This window comes from Urocitellus parryii, chromosome 1 (genome assembly GCF_045843805.1).
Source record: "Urocitellus parryii isolate mUroPar1 chromosome 1, mUroPar1.hap1, whole genome shotgun sequence".
NCBI lineage: Eukaryota > Metazoa > Chordata > Mammalia > Rodentia > Sciuridae > Urocitellus > Urocitellus parryii.
Genome location: NC_135531.1, coordinates 181666016 through 181685982, shown reverse-complemented (window position 1 = coordinate 181685982; position 19967 = coordinate 181666016). Strand labels below are relative to the sequence as shown.

Genomic DNA, 19967 nt, shown 5'->3' with positions numbered 1-19967 from the left:
ATAACTAGGTAAAAATAAAACATGAGTCAAAAACACATTCTTAACCCTGACTGTAGATGATTCTCAGAGTTAATGCTTATTGGGTAACAAGGTTACAACCCAAAATTCTAAGGCATAAGAAGAATCAATTTATCAACAGCAAAAGATAGCAGAGATGAATCACCCCCACACACACATTCAGAACTCCAACAACAGAACTATAGAGATTACAAACTTAAATGATTAAGAGTACTTAAAATATAAAACCATTTACTCTATCCCATATAAAGACTTACTGTCAAGCTAAAATAACCAGATAATGTGAACTGGCATAAAGATTAAGAGTACTTTCAGAACAGCAAATTAAAGGGACAATAAAAAAAGTGAAAAGAACTACAGGTAGAACACTTAAACCTACATACATTAAAGAAAACTAGTAAGTGCTTTAAAATCTTATATACTTAAAAGTCACCAGAGACAGCTTTACCAAACCTGTCTAACAACCTTTCCAAAGTATGTCCAATTTATCTAAATTATTCCAAAGAATAGGAAAACGGGAAATGTTACCCAATTAGTCTTATGATTCAAAGGAATAAAAGAAAATATAAAGGCAAATCCCACAAATAGAGATGCAAAACCCTCAATATTAGCTAACTGCTTGACATCATGGTAAAAAAAAAGAAATCAGGATTTCACAGATGTCACAAGTGCAGCACAAGTAATTAATGATGTAAAACATTAACAGTATGAGGGAGAAAACACATGCAAATACCTCCTTACTGTCAGGGCAAAAAAATTTTCAAAAATTTCAATACTATCTCTCAAGTTAAACAAATATTTAAGATGAATTTAAAGTATGACTAAAATTTCTGGCCAAGTATAGTGGGGTACGCAAATAGTCCTAGTGACTGGGGAGGCAGGGGCAGGAGGATCACACGTTGCAAGCCTCAGCAATTTAGTGAACCCTTGTCTCAAAAAAAAAAAAAGAAAAAGTGTGTGTGTGTGTGGGGGGGGGGGGTGCTGGAAATGTAGCTCCTAGATAAATCACTCCTGGGTTAAATCCCCAGTACCAAAAAAATGTTTTTAAATATTTTTTCTGGGAAAATTATACAAGAATATCTTTTAGTTTTCATAGTTGAGAGAGCTTTCTCAGAAAGAGCCCAAAGTATGAACAATAAAGAATTGATAAGTCTGTATTAAAATAAAAACTCCTGTGCAAATAAAGATATGACTTCTATTTCTGGCAGTAAAGGAGATTGTATGTTTAGAAAAAAAATCCTCCCATATGCAATAAAATGGCTAGATGAAATATTTTCATTATTCTTTGCTTTAATCTATTACTGATCTAGCATGGGGTGAAAAAGGATCTAGGAAGCCTAACTAGTAAGAAATGCTATGATCAGTTCCCAGTCCTTAAGTTTTCTAGCTTTTGCTTTGACCACATATAATACATGAAAATCAAAGTTTATTCAGGTTGAAAATAAAAGACCCAAATTTTAAGTAGGCTGTACACGAAAAGTAAAAATAAACAAAGAATAATGCCATTTACAATGGCAAAGAAAAACAAAATAAAGAATTAAAAAAACTAAAACTCTCCTGTCTTGTCAGCTATATAATGTGGTTTGAAAATTCCAAGTGAAAAAATAAGCTTAAAGTGTTTCTGGGATGATGGCATCTACAAATTACTTGCAAAGAAAGTAAAATTTCAATTTCCAACTCAGGGATTGGCAAGAGTGAAAACCAAAAAATAAAATAAAATAAATGACCCAAAGATATGCCATCTCCAAAAACCTCAAAAAGTATAATGATAAAGATAGGCTGAAAATAAATGATTCCCCCCCAAAAATGCAATACAAACACTAATCAAAAAAAGTGTCTGGGCTGGGCTGGGGCTGGGGCTGGGGCTGGGGCTCGGCGGTAGCGCGCTCGGCTAGCACGTGCCAGATCTTGGGTTCGATTCTCAGCACCATATAAAAATAAATAAAATAAAGGTATAAAAATTATATAAGAAAATTTTTAAAAGTGTCTATATTAAAGTGAGATAAAGTAGACTTCAGAGCAAAAGAGTTTATAATAGAAACAAAGTGGAATTATAAATGACAAAAGGGCCAATTCACCACCAAGGACACAGCAATTCTAAGTATGGACCACCCCCCCCAACCAAAAAAAATTGATATACATACACATACACATTCATAAATATACATATTCATAAAGACAGACATTGCAACAGGAAAGAAAAGAATTAGAGTTCAGATATAAACTATTATGTTTATTGATGTTACAAGAGCAACAAAACCATTCATATGGGTCAACAAATGGTGGTAGGATAAATGAATATCCATATACAAAAGAATAAAAATGGACCCCTACATCTCAACCCTATGAAAAATTAACTTCAAACGGATCTTGTACCTAAAATTAATATCTAGAGCTATAAAAAGTCTTAGAGGAAGAGTAAATCCCTTGTGACCAGGACCAGGCAATTTCTTTTCAATATGACACTAAAGGCATGTGTGACAAAAGAAAAAAGGGACAAATTAGAATCAAAGGTTAAAACTGTTTCAAAAAATTCCACCAAGGAAAAAGACAACCAGCAGAATGGGGGGGGGGGAATCTGCAAATCAAATACCTGATAAGTGACTTGGATCCAGAAAAAAATGATTCTTTTTTTTTTTTTAATAGTTGTCAAAGGACCTTTATTTACATGTGGTGCCAAGAATCGAACCCAGTGCCTCTCACATACTAGACAAGCACTCTATCACTGAGCTACGACCCTATCCCACTGAGCTACGACCCAGCCCAGGATCCAGAAAAAAGAATTCTTACTTTTTATATAATTATTATTCTTAATAATAATTAAAAAATAATAATTATAAAATGGGCAAGAGACTTTGACAGCCTTTACCCTAAAGATGACCAACAGGCTCAAGCAAAAATTAAAGGTTATAGGACAGGAAAAAGAGAAAGCAGATACCAATCAAAGAAACCTGCAGAAAGTTTTTGAATCAAATAAACCAAATTTATAGCATTAAATGCTTATACTAGAAAAAATAAAGATTGCAAGTCAATAACCTAGGCTTCTACCTTGGGATATTAAAAAAGAGCTAAATTAAACCAAAGTAAGAGAAGAAAGAAAATAATAAGAACAGAAATTGATGCAACTAAGGAGTTAAATAATTGTAGGATGATTTTACAAAATCAATAAAATTGATAACATACTAGCTAGAGAGTGAGTGAGCAGTACTATCAGAAAAGAACTACAGACACTAATACAGATTCTACAGATAAGAAAGGAATACTACAAAATATTGTATGTGCACTATTCAGATAAAATGTGACTATTTAGGTAAAATGGACCAATTTCTTAAAAGACACAAATTATCAAAGCTAGCTGGAAAAAAAAAATACCCCCCACACACATTCTACCAAACATTTCATGAGGAAATAATACCAATTCTATACCATCTTTTCCAGAAAACATAAGAGAAAGAAACATTTCACAATTAATTTTATGAGACTAACATTAACCTGATATTAAAAGACAAAACAATTACAAGAAAATAAAACTACATAATAACAACCCCAGTAAACACAGACACAAAAATTTTCAACATAGGATTAGCAAAATCAAATCCAGCAAAATGTGAAAAGGATTATAGATCATGACCAAGTTCTGTTCAGTCTAGGAATGCAAGGCTGGTTCAACAATCAAAAACCGATCACTGTAATTCACTATACTAGGGAACTAAATAAGAACTTGGGCCAATGATCATGAAGAAAAAAACATGGTGAAATTCAACATCCATTCATGGTAAAAACTGTTGCTAAAGTAGGCACAGAAGAGAACTTCCTTAAATAGATAAAGGGCATCTACAAAACATCTTAAGCTATCATGCTCAAATGTAAGACTTAACACTTTGCTCCTAAATTGAAAACACAAGAAATATTTCCATTCTCATCACTCCTATTTATCCCTTAGTGTAGCCAGAAAAGAAAGGAATGGGAAAAAAGGAAACACATTCCTTTTGAAATTAAAAGCAACTTCCTCATAACTGCTTTTATATCCTCAGGGTGAGGGAAAACAGGAAGGAAATTAAGACTGACTTGTTCTCTTGCTAAGCACAGCCTAGCTAAATTTACATATGTATAGCACTTGGCTTTAATTTCTACAAGGCTTCTGTGGGTAAAGGGAAAAGCAAACTAGCTGCTTCTCCCCAATTTTATGAAAATGCATAAAATTCACTTTTTATGAGAGTGGCTGAATATGGGCTGCCTGTGAGAAGAAAAGTGGAAGGAAGGGAGAGAGAAAGGAAATCTGTATTTTCAAATAAAATGTCTTATAAAAAATTCAATGGACTCTACACAAAAGGTCTTAGAATTGAGTTTAGTGAGTCAGTACAAGGTCCATTTACAAAGTCAACTATATTTCCATATATAAGTAATAAATAGTTGGAAATCTAAATTTTAAAAATAATAGAATATAAAAAACCCACTTAGATATAAATCTAGCAAAATCTGTTCAGGATCAAGATGCTATAAACTCATACACTAATCAAATAAACAAATAAGGCAACATGCCATGTATATGGATCAGATGACACATTTTGCTAAGATACCTATTCTCTCTAAATTGATGTATAGGTTCAACACAATCAATTCTCAACCTGAATCCCAGTAGGATTTGTTGAAGATATAGAAAATCTGATTCTAAAATATATATGGAAAGATAGGTACAAGGTAAAAGTTATTAGGTCAAGGTTATCTTTTGGAAAAGAAAAATAGATTTGGAGAAAAAAAGTGGTGGACTTACATTACCTAATTTCAAGAATTTGTATAAGTATAATCAAGACATGGGGTTTTAGAAAGAGTAAATACACAGATCAGGGAAACAGAACATAAAACACACAAATGGACCCATGCATATCCAGAGGTCACCAAAATATGGCTCAAAGCCCAAATCCGGCATTTATTTTTAGTATAGCCCTTGAGGCCAAGTTCTAACATTTCTAAGGGGTTGTTAAAAAAACAACAAAGAAGAACAAGCAACAGATCATTTTGGTTGCTCAATGCCTAAAATATTTACATAATCTTTTATAGAATTTGTCAGACCATATAAAAATAGACTTCAAATGGATCATAGATCTAAATGTGATACGTAAACCATGAAACTTTTACAAGGAAACATATGAATTCCCTCACCTCTCACTGGAAATCAAACCTAGGGCATCAGGCATGTTATGCAAGTGTTCTACCACTAAGCTAAACACCCAACTCTAAGGAAAATATATTTTATTGGTGCATTATAGCTGAATGTCATGGGATTTGTTGTTTACATTCGTACATGCACACAATGTAACAAAATAATTGAGCCAATATAATTTTCCAGCATTTCCCCCTTTCCTCCCCTCCTTCCTGCCCTTGGTCCCTTTTTTCTACTCTACTGATCTCATAAGACCCCACCACCACCTTTCTTTTATTTTCTTTTTACCTTGGTTTCGAGAAAGAGTTTTTCTTTAAAAAAAAAACAAAAAAAACAAAAAACACTTACTGTCTCATGGCTATAAATGTATTTTTCTCAGAAAATCCCCCTTTCTTTTTCTTTTTTAATTCAAGGATGAGACTTTTGTTTATTTTCTTTCCTTTTTTTTTCTTTTTCTTTTTTCTTTCCTTTTTTCCTGTATATCCATGTTCATAGCAGTATTAATTCATAACTGACAAAAGAAGAAAATAACCTAAGGTCTATCAACAGAAGGATGGATAAACAATATGTGATAATAACACATGGAAAATTATTCAGGAATAAAAAGGCAAATTCATAGGGATGGAAAAGTAGAATTGAGGTTACTATGGGCTGGGAAAAATTAGTATTTGTAGAACGGGTACAGAATTTGATGAAAAAGTTAAGAAAATAGATAACGGTGATGGTTTTACAACACTGTAAATATACTCAATACCACTGTATTGTACTCTTTAATTTAAATGGTCAATTTTATGTTGTGTACAAAAGAAATAATTTTTTTGTAGGGGGCAATGCTAGGGATTGAACTTGGGGCCACATGCATGCTAGGCAAATGCTCTAACTGAGCTACACCCTTAACCCCTTAAAACGTGTTTAAAGATTTTTTTTTTTAAATGAGCCAAAGAATTGAACAAAAGTTTAAAAGGTTATATCATAGGTGATGATGACACTAGGAGAAACAAAGAGTAAAGTTCAATGGGGAGATGACAATGATTTTAGGATCTGATAAATGTGAATACAGGTTATTTACTGCAATCTAACAAGCCACATCAAAAGAGTATGTTAAAATGGTATGTTAATAACTTCCTAAGTTCATTTAATTAAGTCTCACTCAATGAATTTCATATGGAGCAGTAACATGGTCAGGAATCACCTCAGAGGTATCTTCATTCACATGTCTAATATCTAGGCTGGGATTCCTCAGCCATGTTTTTCTCTATATGCCATCTACCTGGGTATCCACCAGTGTGACCTCAAGGGAGTCAGCCTTCTTAACATTGCAGCTAGATGCACTCCCAGAATGAGTTAACCACAAGACAGCCGCAGAAGCTGAACAATATATTCTAACAAATTCCAGAAAGTCCTCTAACATCTCTTCCATTAGATTCTTTATTTATTTATTTATTTATTTTTAGTTCTCGGCGAACACAACATCTTTGTTGGTATGTGGTGCTGAGGATCGAACCCGGGCCGCACGCATGCCAGGCGAGCGCGCTACCACTAGAGCCACATCCCCAGCCCTCCATTAGATTCTATTGTGCAAGAAATCCAAAGGATCACCAAGTTTCAAACGAAGGGATTACATACCCTCTCACTCTCTTGGCCAAAAAAACCAAACAAACAAACAAAAAAACTTACAAAAAATTAAATGTAATCTTAAAACCACTGTAAGTTTCTTTGGGATGTCTTTGGAGTTTCAAGTTATAGAAAGATATCAAGACTGAGGGCTGGGGTTGTGTGGCTTAGTGGTAGAGCACTTGCCTAGCATGAGTGAGGCAATTGGGTTTGTTCCCCAGCACCACATAAAACAAACAAACAAAAAAAAACTAAATAAACAAAATAAAGGTATTGTGTCCAACTACAACTAAAAATATATATTTTTAAATAAATGACAGTGGAATGTATTATAATTCATATTACACATATATAGCACAATTTTTCATATCTCTGGTTGTATATAAAGTATATTCATACCAATTCATGTCTTCATACATGCACTTTGGATAATGATGACCATCACATTCCACCATCATCGCTAACCCCCTGCCCCCTCCTTTCCCCTCCAACCCCTCTTCCCTATCTAGAGTTCATCTATTACCCCATGCTCCCCCTCCCTGCCCCACTATGAGTCGGTCTCCTTATATCAGAGAAAACATTTGGCATTTGTTTTTTGGGGATTAGCTCACTTCATTTAGCATTATCTTCTCTAATTCCAACCATTTACCTGCAAATGCCATGATTTTATTCTCAAAATTTTATTGCTGAGTAATATTGCATTGTGTATATATGCCAACATTTTTTTTTAATCCATTCATTTACTGAAGGGCATCTAGGTTGGTTCCAGAGTTTAGCTTTTTTTTTTTTTTAGCTATATTGTGAACTATGCTGTAAAATATTTTTGAATAATGAAACATAAAAAAGGAGAAAGATATCAGGACTGAATATAATAGATATGGTAATCTTTAGCAACTGAAAAGAATGAAAGTAAAAGAAACAAAAATCAATGGTAAATCTTCAAGGAACATTAAAATACAAGGAATAGGTGAGGCAGATCCAGAATGTGATTGGAGAAGAGAACAGAGCTTTTTTGAGTAAGGAGAGGTTAATGGTTATAAAGCCTTCTAGAGGATAAACAAAATGAGCCCTGATAAACTGATGAATTTCTTAACTAGATAATAATCAATGAGGAAGCAGTTTGGGTAGAAGAATGAATATTGAAGCAAGATTGCAATATTTACATGCTTGATGACAAAGTGTGACTTTGTTATATTCTCCCCCAAAAAAGTACAATGGAAGTGGGTGAGAGGTAAACAAAAAAATAAAATAAAAAACTGTTTTGGTTCTGGGGTTCTGAACCCAGGGTTGCTTTACCACTGAGCTATATCTCCATCCCTTCTTATTTTGACACAGGATCTTGCTAAGTTGCTAAGGCTGGCCTCAAACTTGTTATCCTCCTGCTTCAACCTCCAGAGTTGCTGAGATTCCCTGAGCCACCACACCCAGCCCAAAATATAAAATCTTTATGTTAATGCAATGTGATTTCAAATTGTATTACATATAACTATCCATTTTTTTAAATTCTTTTTAAGAAAAAATAATTTTTTAAGGAAAAACAATTTGCTGTTTAAAAGTGTTTAAACCTTCGGTTAAATGAGATAGACTGGACATGTCTACTTCTTCTTTCTGGAAAGCCCATTTGTTTGTGGAAAAAAAGAAAGCTGTTAAAACCACAAGAACAACAGAGGAGAAAATATCAGAGATATTAACACACTCCAGAAGATGGAAATAACATCAAAGAGACAGCAGAGTTAATTCAAATATCCACAAAGAATACCAACAAGAAGCAAATCCAACAGAGAAGCCCCCAATAGAGACACAAGTATCAAGAAAAGGCAGGATAAAGCACAAGGCTAAAAATAGTAAGGGAAGTAAGTGGTTGAAATCTATGCACAAATCAGTTATATTCTTTGGTTCTCAATTGCATTCATTTGAAAAAAATGACTATACCCCAAAGGTCAGGTAAGACAGACTACGTCACATATCAAGTATAGAGCAGAACAGAATGAAAATCTTGTCCTTCAGATCCTATGGCCCATGCAGTTTTTACTATACTATGCTGTCTCCCTACACCACAGTGCTTCCTGTCTCAGTTGTTTGTACAGCATTTTAAGTCTTAATTTTTACATCACTTTATGCTTAGATTATCTGTTTGTGATATCTAAATAGCCTACAATCCAGGACTACATAAATCTAGACAGGTATCCTAGAATCTATCCTCAATACCTAAAATCCAGGGACAGATCTATTTAGTTCTTTGCAGAACCAGTGTTTTTTCCGAATGAGGTATTCTTAATAAAGAAAAATGCAAATTATCCCATAGTGATTAAAAGTTGAATGATATCAATAAATATTGACAAGGGCTAGGGGTATAGCTTGATGGTAGAGTACTTGTCTACCACAAAAATAAAGAAAAAAATAATATATAGTAAGTCGTTAAAAATTACTGCTAAAATTAAGTATTAAATTTATTAAGTGCCTATCTATCTCCAAATCCTTTACTTGAGGAAAAAACAAAAACAAGCAAACTTAAATAACTTGTTAGAACAGCCAAAACTATAAGCTTTAAAGCATATCATAAACAAACCAAAGGAAGCACCAAAAGGAAATGCCTGAACATTCAGAAAAATTTTATCATAACATTAGTAATTCCTCATATGTAACACCTGTTGCTTTTCTTTGTGGAAACTAAACAAACTGATACAGAAAAAAATTGTGTGTAGAATTCAAAAGACTAATGAAAAAGTAGTCCTAACACATTACTAAGAAAAATAACTTTCTGGGCACAGAGGCACACACCTGAAATTCCACACACTTGGGAGGCTAAAACAGGAGGATTGAGAGTTCGAGGCCAACCTTAGCAACTTAGTGAGAATCTGTCTTAAAATAAAAAGGGCTGGACATGTAATCCCCAATGCTATCAAAATAAGGAAGGAAGGGAGGGAGGGAGAGAGAGAGGGAGGGAAAAGCTGAACCAATATATATCTAATTTGCAGACAACAGATAATAACCTATGCAAGGCTATGGTAGTTGGGAGAAAAAAAAAAAACTGAATGAATCTAGTTCCATGCTGGTTTTCACCTTGAGGGTATTTTCTAATACCTTTATAGAGAAAGAAAGTCCAAGTACCAAGTAGCAAGCAGTCTTGCTATGATGAGAAAATGAGAATTAATGTTTGTGGCTACTAAGGCAGCTGGGTGACCAGGTGAGGACAAGATAGATGTCTCCACCAATGGGCATATGGACAGACTATATTTTCCTAACAAGTCCATAGCAGTATTTCTGATCACATGATCCTCCAGAACCTTGTCACTTTTTTCAAAAGACAGCACATTTATCTTTCTTTTACTGTGAGCGTGCCTTTTATGAAAACTTTGACAAGCAAAATATGGTGAAAATAACATTACAAGACTTCCAAGCGTCAGCTAAGAAAAGGTAATATGGCTACAGTCTCTCTTTCTCTCTCTCTCTTTTTTTTTTTTTTGGTTCCTGGGATTGAACTTGGGGGCACTTGGCCACTGAGCCACATCCCCAGCCCTATTTTTGTATTTTATTTAGAAACAGGGTATATCACTAAGTTGCTTAGCACCTTGCTTTTGCCGAAGCTGGCTTTGAACCCATGATCCTCTTTGTTTCAGCCTCCCTAGCTGCTGGGATAACAGGCTTGCATCACCATGCCCAGCCAGTCTGACTTTTTATGTAAGAGTGCTCACTCTTGGAAACCAGCTACTATGCTATGAAGCAGCCCAAGGTAAACAAAGTGGTCATATATAGATGCTTCAGTCCCAGCTGAGGTTTCCCTGTTTGTGGATAGTCTCCAGCCTTTGAGTCTTCCAGCTGAGGCCTGACATATAATGGAGCAGACAGAGCATTCATGTGTGAATCCCCAAATAACAAAGAGAATTCCTGGGGATAATAAATGATTGAGTTTTTTATTGTTGCTGTTTTTGGTACCTACTTGAAAGGCTGAGGCACTTAACCACTGAGCCACATCCCTGGCCCATTGTTTGTTTGGTTCTTTTTTGGGGGGTAGGGGGTGATGGACAAGGTCTTGCTGATAATTTGATAATTAAAGTTATCAAAAGAAAAATTATGCTAGATGGGAAACACAGAGAATCCTTTTATGATACTATGAAACAAATACAAACTGTAAGTTAAAATGAAAACAAAATATTAACTAATATCAACTTACAACAAGAGTTTTTTTAAGTTTATGACCCTCAACTAGCAAGCTAGTTAGGGATTTGAGACCTCTGATCCTGGTTTTCTAAATCTCATGAGTTAATATCAGGAAAAAGAGTACCATTTTTTAATACCAGTTGTTTGATACTTAAAAGAGTTTCCATTAATCAGAAATTTTTACGAAGCAAAATTTCCTTAATTTCATAATATTTTTGCATAGCAACCTATACTCCAACTATCTATTAATAGATGATAGAATAGAAATAAAAATTAGAAGTTCAACATTTTAGAAAAGACATACTGGTCTTCTTCTCGTGCTCTTCTTCCCTAGTCTGTTCTTAGTTACTCTCCTTATATCAAAGAAGACATTTGGCATTTGTTTTTTAGGGCTTGGCTATCTTCGCTTAGCATAATCTGCTCAGAAGACCAACATTAAACAAGGATGAGAGGTGGGAGGGAAAGGGAGAGAGAAGGGAAATTGCATGGAAATGGAAGGAGACCCTCAGGGTTTTACAAAATTACATACAAGAGGAAGTGAGGGGAAAGGGAAAAACAGTACAAGGGGGAGGAATGAATTACAGTAGTGGGGGTAGAGAGAGAAGAGGGGAGGGGAGGGGGGATAGTAGAGGATAGGAAAGGCAGCAGAATACAACAGACATGAGTATATCAATATGTAAAGCAATGAAGTGTAACTGATGTGATTCTGCAAGCTGTATACGGGGTAAAATGGGAGTTCATAACCCGCTTGAATCAAAATGTGAAATATGATATATCAAGAACTATGTAATGTTTTGAACAACCAACAATAAAAAAGAAAAAAAGAAAAGACATACTGAATTGTTGTATATACTAAAAATATCTCAAAGGTTATTAATGTGCCTTTCATCAATCTGCAGTCTCTTTTCTAATGTGAAATAGCTTGGAATTTAGGATAAATTAGCAATTCTGCTGTACAGTAATATACAACAGTTTGAACTTAAGAAACCAATAAATAAAGATGAGCATTTTCAATTACTCAGAAGAAAACAGCTATGTCATAGTGAATACTTGGAAATGAGTAATTCCAGTTTAAATATTAATATTAAAAACTATTATTTTCATAATATTAAATTTCAGGGTGTGATAACAGTACTATATTAATTCAGGAGTCTCTTGGGATGCCAAAGTACTGTGGATGAAATCTACTACTTTGAGAAAGTTCGGGGAAAAAAATAGCAAATATGCAAAATGTTAATATAAGTTCAATACAGTAAATCCTTTTATGATATTCTCAAACACGTTGGTAAAGGGCATGGGGTATTTATTGTACTATTTTTTTAATTCTTTCTTTATGTTTAAAATTCTTAAAATAAAAAGGGGGGAATGCATCCTTGTTTGTATATCAACATGTGTACAAGAATGTTCAGTGCAACAGCCCAAAGTAGAAACAATCCAAATATATAAACAATAAATTGACAAGCAGATAAATAAGTGGATAAACTGTGACATATTCATACAAAAGGCAATTGTCTAGCAATGAAAATGAACTATTATTATTAATACCACATGGATGAAACTCACAAGTAACAATAAGCAAATGAAGCTAGACACAAATTGCATAAACAAATATTAAGATAATACTCAGTTAAGAGCAGGAATCAATTATCTTTATTTAGCAAAAGTTTTACAGATAGTTCAAGAAAGACTACAACATATAAGTTATGTTAGAGAACAAATTCCATTCAGGTACCTTCAACCACCCACATACTATTTCTGGTTTGTTAACAGTGTTCAGTGGGCAAGATTTTTTTAAAACACCCAATTTGAATGAGAACACATACCTAACACAAACCTGTATCAAAGACTTTCATATCTGAATAACTTTTCAAACTACACAACTTAATGATTCTAGTTTTAAAATACATTTAAATTCAGACTAAAAAGTAGTTATGATGATGATAATGATGATTCGAAGAAGAAAAAATAATATACTTACATTAACTTTGAAAGCTTGTACAGTGTTATCCAGAAGAAGGATGTTGCAAACCACCTCTGTATTCTGTCTGTCTCGGGCCAACTCTGATGCTCGTACATTGTAGGTTCTGCCAGCAGGCAATCGGAAACGTGAGGTCATTACTGTCCACACAAGATCTAAGTTTTAAAAAAAATCACCAAATAAAAGGACTGTGGAAGACACAATGTTGTTTAAAAGATAATTGTTTTTTTTTTAATTAAAACTTAGGAAACTAACAAATTTTGAAACATTAGGATAAGAACTGTAGGTATAAAAAAATACATATACACACAAATATATATTTCATCATCTAAACAAATATTTATTGCCTTAAAAAAGGCTTTATTTTTAACTGCTCCAAAGAGAATTCAATATTCTAAAATTTCAGGAAGTCACATTACAATTTAAAATACATAAATAAGGAAGAGGGTAATGCCACCTCAGGAAGCTGAATGTTATTCACTAATGCAAGTATTTAAAATCATTATAGAATGACAAAAGGTAAGATAACTTTTAGGCCATTCCCTAGAAAACTTAAGATTTTAGGAAAACATGGGAGGTTTTCTTTGTTTTTAAATATAACAATAACCTTCATTTCAACTATCCTCAAACATAGTCCTTACAAAATAAAAACCAGGTTGGGGTTGTGGCTCAGTGATAGAATGCTTGCCTCGCACATGTGAGGTACTGGGTTCGATCCTCAGTACCACATAAAAATAAATAAAGATGTTAAAAAAACAAACAAAAAAAAAACAAACTAAAATAAAAACTAAAGAGAAAACTTAAGCCTACCAATCTTTGCTTCTGAATTTTTAACCTAAGAAAACAGGAAAAACAGAATGTCTATAGAAGAACAGAAATCATAATGATATCAACTACATGTTAAGACAATGAAGCTGCAGCTCCAATGTTCTGGGGGGAAAAATAATAGAAACACAGGCTTTTATATCCAGAAAACTAACATTCATGTTAGAGAAAACTCAAAACATTTTTCAGATATTCCTTGATTCAACATTTAAAATTCATAAAATTTTTACCTTAAAATCAATTAGATAAACTAAAGTAGGAAGAAATGTAAGTATTTAGGAAGTTTTAATATGGGTAAAGAAAAGTAGTAAGCAATGTGAAAATGGGTAAATAAAAAATAATAAAAAAAGAAACATTTCAAATCAGTGCTATTCATTTAAAGTTGATTTCTATTCATGTCAATAGGTAAAAGCTGAAAGTAAAAGTCAACATTATGAAACAAAGAACTGCAGACATTTTACCTTCACAGCCTGTGTTTATAGTATATAACTAAACGAAGTATGTTCTTTTCCATTACAGGGAGTCTGACAATTAACTGGCATGACCAAAAGGGTCTTCCCATCCCACCCCCACAAGAAAGCTACATTCCAATTCAAATTATACGAACTTCAAATAGCCACTCTAGGCTGTCCATGGTTTATTATGTTAATAACCCAATCAGTGAGAGAGAGAGCCCAAAAGAATAATAAGTGATCTTTGTTTCTGAAACAGAAGCCAAAAAACACTACATAACTAAGTTATCTGAGTAGGATGTGCATCATCTGCCCTCCAACTGCAGGAAGATGCACACAGCTGCAGGAAGATGCCCACCAGCTTGGGAACACCCATCAACCACCTATATAAGCTACCTGGATCAAATTTACCTTAAGAAGGGTGTTAGACACATGATTCCCCTTTCTTCTTATTGAGTCAGTTTTTCAGTCAAGGTCAACTTCCTTGCCTCAACATCTTTTGTCCCTCGGCTTAATTAGCTGATCCTGAGGGACCAGGTAGACTTTACCTCCAGTAATAATTATATAAGTATAAAAGTAATATGAGAAATAGTTTTAGCATGTTAAGATTCATCAACTACATAGGCAGAATTAATACTGTCAAAATGGCCATATTACCAAAAAGCACTATACATGCAATTCCAATCAAAATCCCAATGACATTCCTCATAGAAATAGAAAAAGCAGTCATAAAATTCATCTGGAAAAATAAGAGACTCAGAATAGCTAAAGCAAGAAGAGTGAAGCAGGTGGCATCACTATAGCAAACCTTAAACTATATACTACAGAGAAATAGTAACAAAAACAGCATGGTATTGGCACCAAAATAGACTGGTAGACCAATGGTACAGAATAGAGACTAACCCACATAATTACAGTTATCTTATATTAGACAAAGGTGCAAAAAACATACATTGGAGAAAAGATAGCCTCTTCAACAAATAGTGCTGGGAGAACTGGAAACCCATATGCAACAAAATGAAATTAAACCCCTATCCTCACCATGCACAAAACTAAACTCACAGTGGATTCAGTACCTAGGAATTAAACCAGAGACCCTATGTCTAACAGAAGACAAAGAAGGCCCCAATCTCCGTCATACTGGACTAGGACCCTACTTCCTTAATAAAACTCCTATAGCGTAAGAATTAAAATCAGTAATTAATAAATGGATGGATTCAAACTAAAAAGCTTCTTCTCAGCAAAAGAAACAATCAACAAGGTAAATAGAGAGCCTACAGCTTGGGAGCAATTTTTTCCACTTGCACATCAGATAGAGCACTAATCTCTAGGGTATATAAAGAAATCAAAAAGCTAAACACCAAAATAACAAATAACCCAATCAATAAATGGGCCAAGAAACTGAACAGACACTTCTCAGAAAGTGATATACAACCAACCAACAAATATATGAAAAAATGTTCAACATCTCTAGCTATTAGAGAAATGCACATCAAAACTCCAGTCAGAATTGCAGCTATTAAGAATACTAACAACAACAAGTATTGGCGAGGATGTGGGGAAAAGGGCACACTCATACATTGCTGGTAGGACTGCAAAATGGTGCAGCCAATATGGAAAGCAGTTTGGAGATTCCTTGGAAAACTTGGAATGGAACCACCATTTGACCCAGTTATTCCACTCCTTGGTCTATATCCAAAGGAATTAAAAACAGCAGACTACAGGGACATAGCCACATCAATGTTTATTACAGCACAATTCACAATAGCTAAACTGTGGAACCAACCTAGGTGCCCTTCGGAAGATGAATGGATAAAGAAAATGTGGTATTTATACACAACAGAATATTACTCAGCAATACAAGAGAATAAAATCATGGCATTGGAGAATATAATGCTAAGTGAAGTAAGCCAATCCCAACAAAACAAATGCCAAATGTTTTCTCTATTATAAGGAGGGTGATTCATAGTGGGGTTGGGAGGGGAAGCATGGGAGGAACAGACAAACTCTAGATAGAGCAAAGGAGAGGGAGGGGAAGAAAGGGGGCAAGGGGTGTAAAAAAGATAGTGGAATGAGATGGATCTCATTACCCTAAGTACATGTATGAAGGCAACGAATGGTGTGAATATACTTTGTATACGACCGAGATATGAAAAAATATGCTCCATATGTATAATATGAAATGTAATGCATTCTATTGTCATATATAACAATTTAGAATAAAAACATTTTTAAAAAGAAATAAAAACTCTCTACTCCAAAAAAAAAAAAAATTAGGGCTGGGGTTGTGGCTCGGTGGTAAAGCGCTTGCCTCGAACCTGTGAGGCACTGGGTTTAATCCTCAGCACCACATGAAAATAAATAAGGTATTGTTTCCATCTACAACTAAAAATATTTTTTTTAAAAAGATTCTTATCAAAGTGCATAAATGCATTCTACTGTCATGAATAACAAATTAAAACAAATAAAAAAATTATACAAAGATTCACCAATTAAAAGTCAGCCATTAGCAAAGGAGGGGAAAAAAAACAAACAAAACCATGACTCAAATTGTAAGCTGCCTCCAAGAAACTCTCCACAAATTTAACAATATAGGCAAGTGGAAAGTGCAATTATGGGAAAAGACTTATCAAGGAAACATTAATACACACAAACAGGAGTGCCCATATGAACATCAGATAAAGTCGAATTCAGATTTAGAACAATTAATTCTTGGGAACATGTAGGGATAGTACATAATGATAAAAGTGTCAATTCACCAGGACACAGCAATCCTAACTGTGAATGCACCAACAGAGCTCCAAAATTTATGAAGCAAAAACTGTAGAACTGAAATAAAAACCAGAAATCCATTATTATACATAAGTACAATAGTCTGACACATAAAATGGACAAATTTCTAAAAAGGCACAAAATGCAGAATTTAACCAATATAAAAGGTAATTTAAACATCTCTGTTACTATTTTAAAATTTGAATTTATAATTTTAAAACTTCCAATAACTCTTCAGATCCAGATGGCTTCACTGGAGGATTATACCAACTACTTAACAAAAAGTTAATAACCACTTCTACGCAATCTATTCCAGACAGCAAAAGAGGAAAGAACCCTTCTCAACTCATTTTATGGGACCAGTACTATCCTGCAAATTAACAGAATTTTTTAAAAATCACAATATTTCCAACCAAAGCAGAAAAGCATGACAAAATCCACCACCCATTCATGATAAAAATTCTCAAAATCTAGAAATAAAGGGAACCTTCTTCAACATAATTAAAGATGTCTACAAAAAAAAAAAAAAAAAAAACTACAGCTAGCATTACACATAATGACTGGCTAAAACCTGAATGTCTTCTCCCAGGAACAAAACAAGGATGGGAGTTTGCTCTCACCACTTGACTCAACTTAAAGCTGTAAGTCCTAACCAGGGCAATAAAGTAAGGGGGAAAAGCATAAACAGGAAGAAATAAAACTTACTATTTGCAGATGACATGAAGTCTATGTAGAAAACCTCAAGGAATCTACAAAACACTTGAAGTAGTGAGTTTAGCAAGGTCACAGGATACACTAACATACAAAAATCAACTTCATTTGCGTCTACTGGAAATAAATATGCGGAGTCAAATTTAAAATGTAACCCCATTTCAACTACTAAACAAAAAATTAAAAAAATTAAGTGTAAATCTAACAAAACAGAAATTCTATGCTAAAAACTAAAAAAATGCTGACAAATATCAAAGATCTATATAAATAGAGAGACATAATATGTTCATGAATTGGAAGACTCAATATAATAAAGATGTCGATTCTCTCCAAATTCCCAGTAGGCTTTTTCTGCAGAGAGAGATTATTCTAAATTTATATGGAAAAGCAAAGGAAATAGCTGGGCATGGTGGCACACACCTATAATCTCAGTGACTCAAGAGGTTGAGGAAGGAGCATCACAAGTTTGAGGTTAGCCTCAGCAACTCAGTGAGACCCTGTCTCAAAATTTAAAAAGGGCTAGTGATGTGGCCCAATGGTAAACATCCTGGGTTTAATTGCCAATGGGGGGGGGGGGCGCGGGGGGGGAAGAGCAGGGAAGCAAAGTAATCAGAATAGTTAAAAAAGAAAATTATTTTGAAAAAAGAAAAAAAAAGGGAACAACTCTACTCCTACCCCAAATAAGAACAAAGTAGGAATCATCACTCCCAGATTTTATGATTTAATTATGTAGCTACAGTAATCAAGACTGTGGTAATAGCAGCAGAGATACACAGGTCAGTGAACTAAAATAAGTACAGGCAATTGATTTTTAACAAAGGTGCAAAAGCCATTCAATGAAGAGATGTCATTTTTAACATACAGTGCTGGAAAAATTGGCTATATCCAAAATAAAAAAGGAGCCTCAACCTAAACCTCATAGCGAAAGTTACTCATTGAATCAAATTTACATTTAAAACCTAAATCTGCAAAACTTCCAGTAGAAAACATCACCCGCTCCCTGCTAAAAATAAAAAAAAGCCAGGTGCAGTGGCACAAGCCTGTAATCCCAGCAGCTCAGGAGGCTAAGGCAGGAGAATCACAAGTTCAAAGCCAGCCTCAGCAAAACCAAGGTGCTAATCAACTCAGTGAGACCCTTTCTCTAAATAAAATACAAATTAGGGCTGGGGATGAGGCTCAGTTTTCAAGTGTCCCTGAGTTCAATCCCCAGTGGCCAACCCTACCTACCCCCCACCGCCACCAAAAAAAGAAAAACATGTAAAAATCTTCCGTACCTACACTTGGTGAAATGTTCTTAGATGTGACACCAAAAGCATGATTCATAAACGTAAAAAACAAAAAAACAAAAAAAAAAACTGACAAACTGGGTATTTCATCAAAACTTCAAAATTCTGCCAGGCATGGTGGCGCATGCCTGTAATCCCAAGGATTGGGAGGCTGAGGCCCTAAGCAATTCAGTGACAAATCTAAATAAAATATTTTAAAAGGGCTGGGAATGCGGCTCAGTGGTTAAGGACCCCTGGGTTTAATTGTGGGTACTGCCCTTGAAAAAAACACCTTCAAAATTCGGTGCAAAAGACATTAAGAGGACAAAAACTTTGAAACTACACACTATGAAATGCTGAGGGCCATTGCCAAGTAGGAATGATGCATCAAAATTTCCTTGCCAGCGTACCCCATGTTAAATGGACTTGCCTTGGAATTTCGCTGTTGACATTGCATGTAAGGTGACCCTGCTCAAGGTGATCGAGGGTGGATCCAGGTTTCAGGTGTATCCTGCAGGTTTGAGGAAGTATCCCGGTCCTTGGGTTTAGGGCATTCTCAATTTAAGACAATGTGGTTTTAGGGAAGTTCGAGGTTAAAGATTATTGCTGCTGGGAATAGGGTGTTCCTGCTGCTTGTTCCCGTTGAGTTCTCGTGAGATTCAAAGGGGATTTGGAAAAAAGCCTCATGGAGTAGGTGAAGGGGGCGGCAGAACGGGATTTCCCCTGAACGTGTGTGGAGGCCGGTGTGAGTTTGGGAATAAAGAATTGCTGTTTGAATCTACAAAGTTGTGAGTGGCTCGTAATCTTGTGCCAAGCCCAGACATTGGCAATGAAAAATTTTTATAAACTACTTATCTGACTAGTATCTAGAATATCTAATGAACTCTCAAAGTGCGATTGTTAGAAAACAAATAGAAAATGAGCTAAAAACATGAAGAGACATTTCAAATAAAATATTCAGATGCCAATTAAGTACATAAAAAATGTTCAATCTCATTAGAGAAATG

At 34.6% G+C, this 19967-nt stretch overlaps 1 protein-coding gene across 2 annotated transcripts in view; it reads right to left on the bottom strand.

Moving 5' to 3' along the window:
- The window catches only part of Ptpn4 (protein tyrosine phosphatase non-receptor type 4), a 189066-nt gene that overhangs the window by 127560 nt on the left and 41539 nt on the right, over positions 1-19967 (bottom strand). For both annotated transcript variants that reach the window (XM_077802315.1, XM_077802314.1), the window contains exon 2: positions 12936-13090. In XM_077802315.1, the coding sequence (XP_077658441.1) occupies positions 12936-13073 (138 nt within the window). In that variant the 5' untranslated portion in view covers positions 13074-13090. The remainder of the gene's footprint in view (positions 1-12935; positions 13091-19967) is intronic.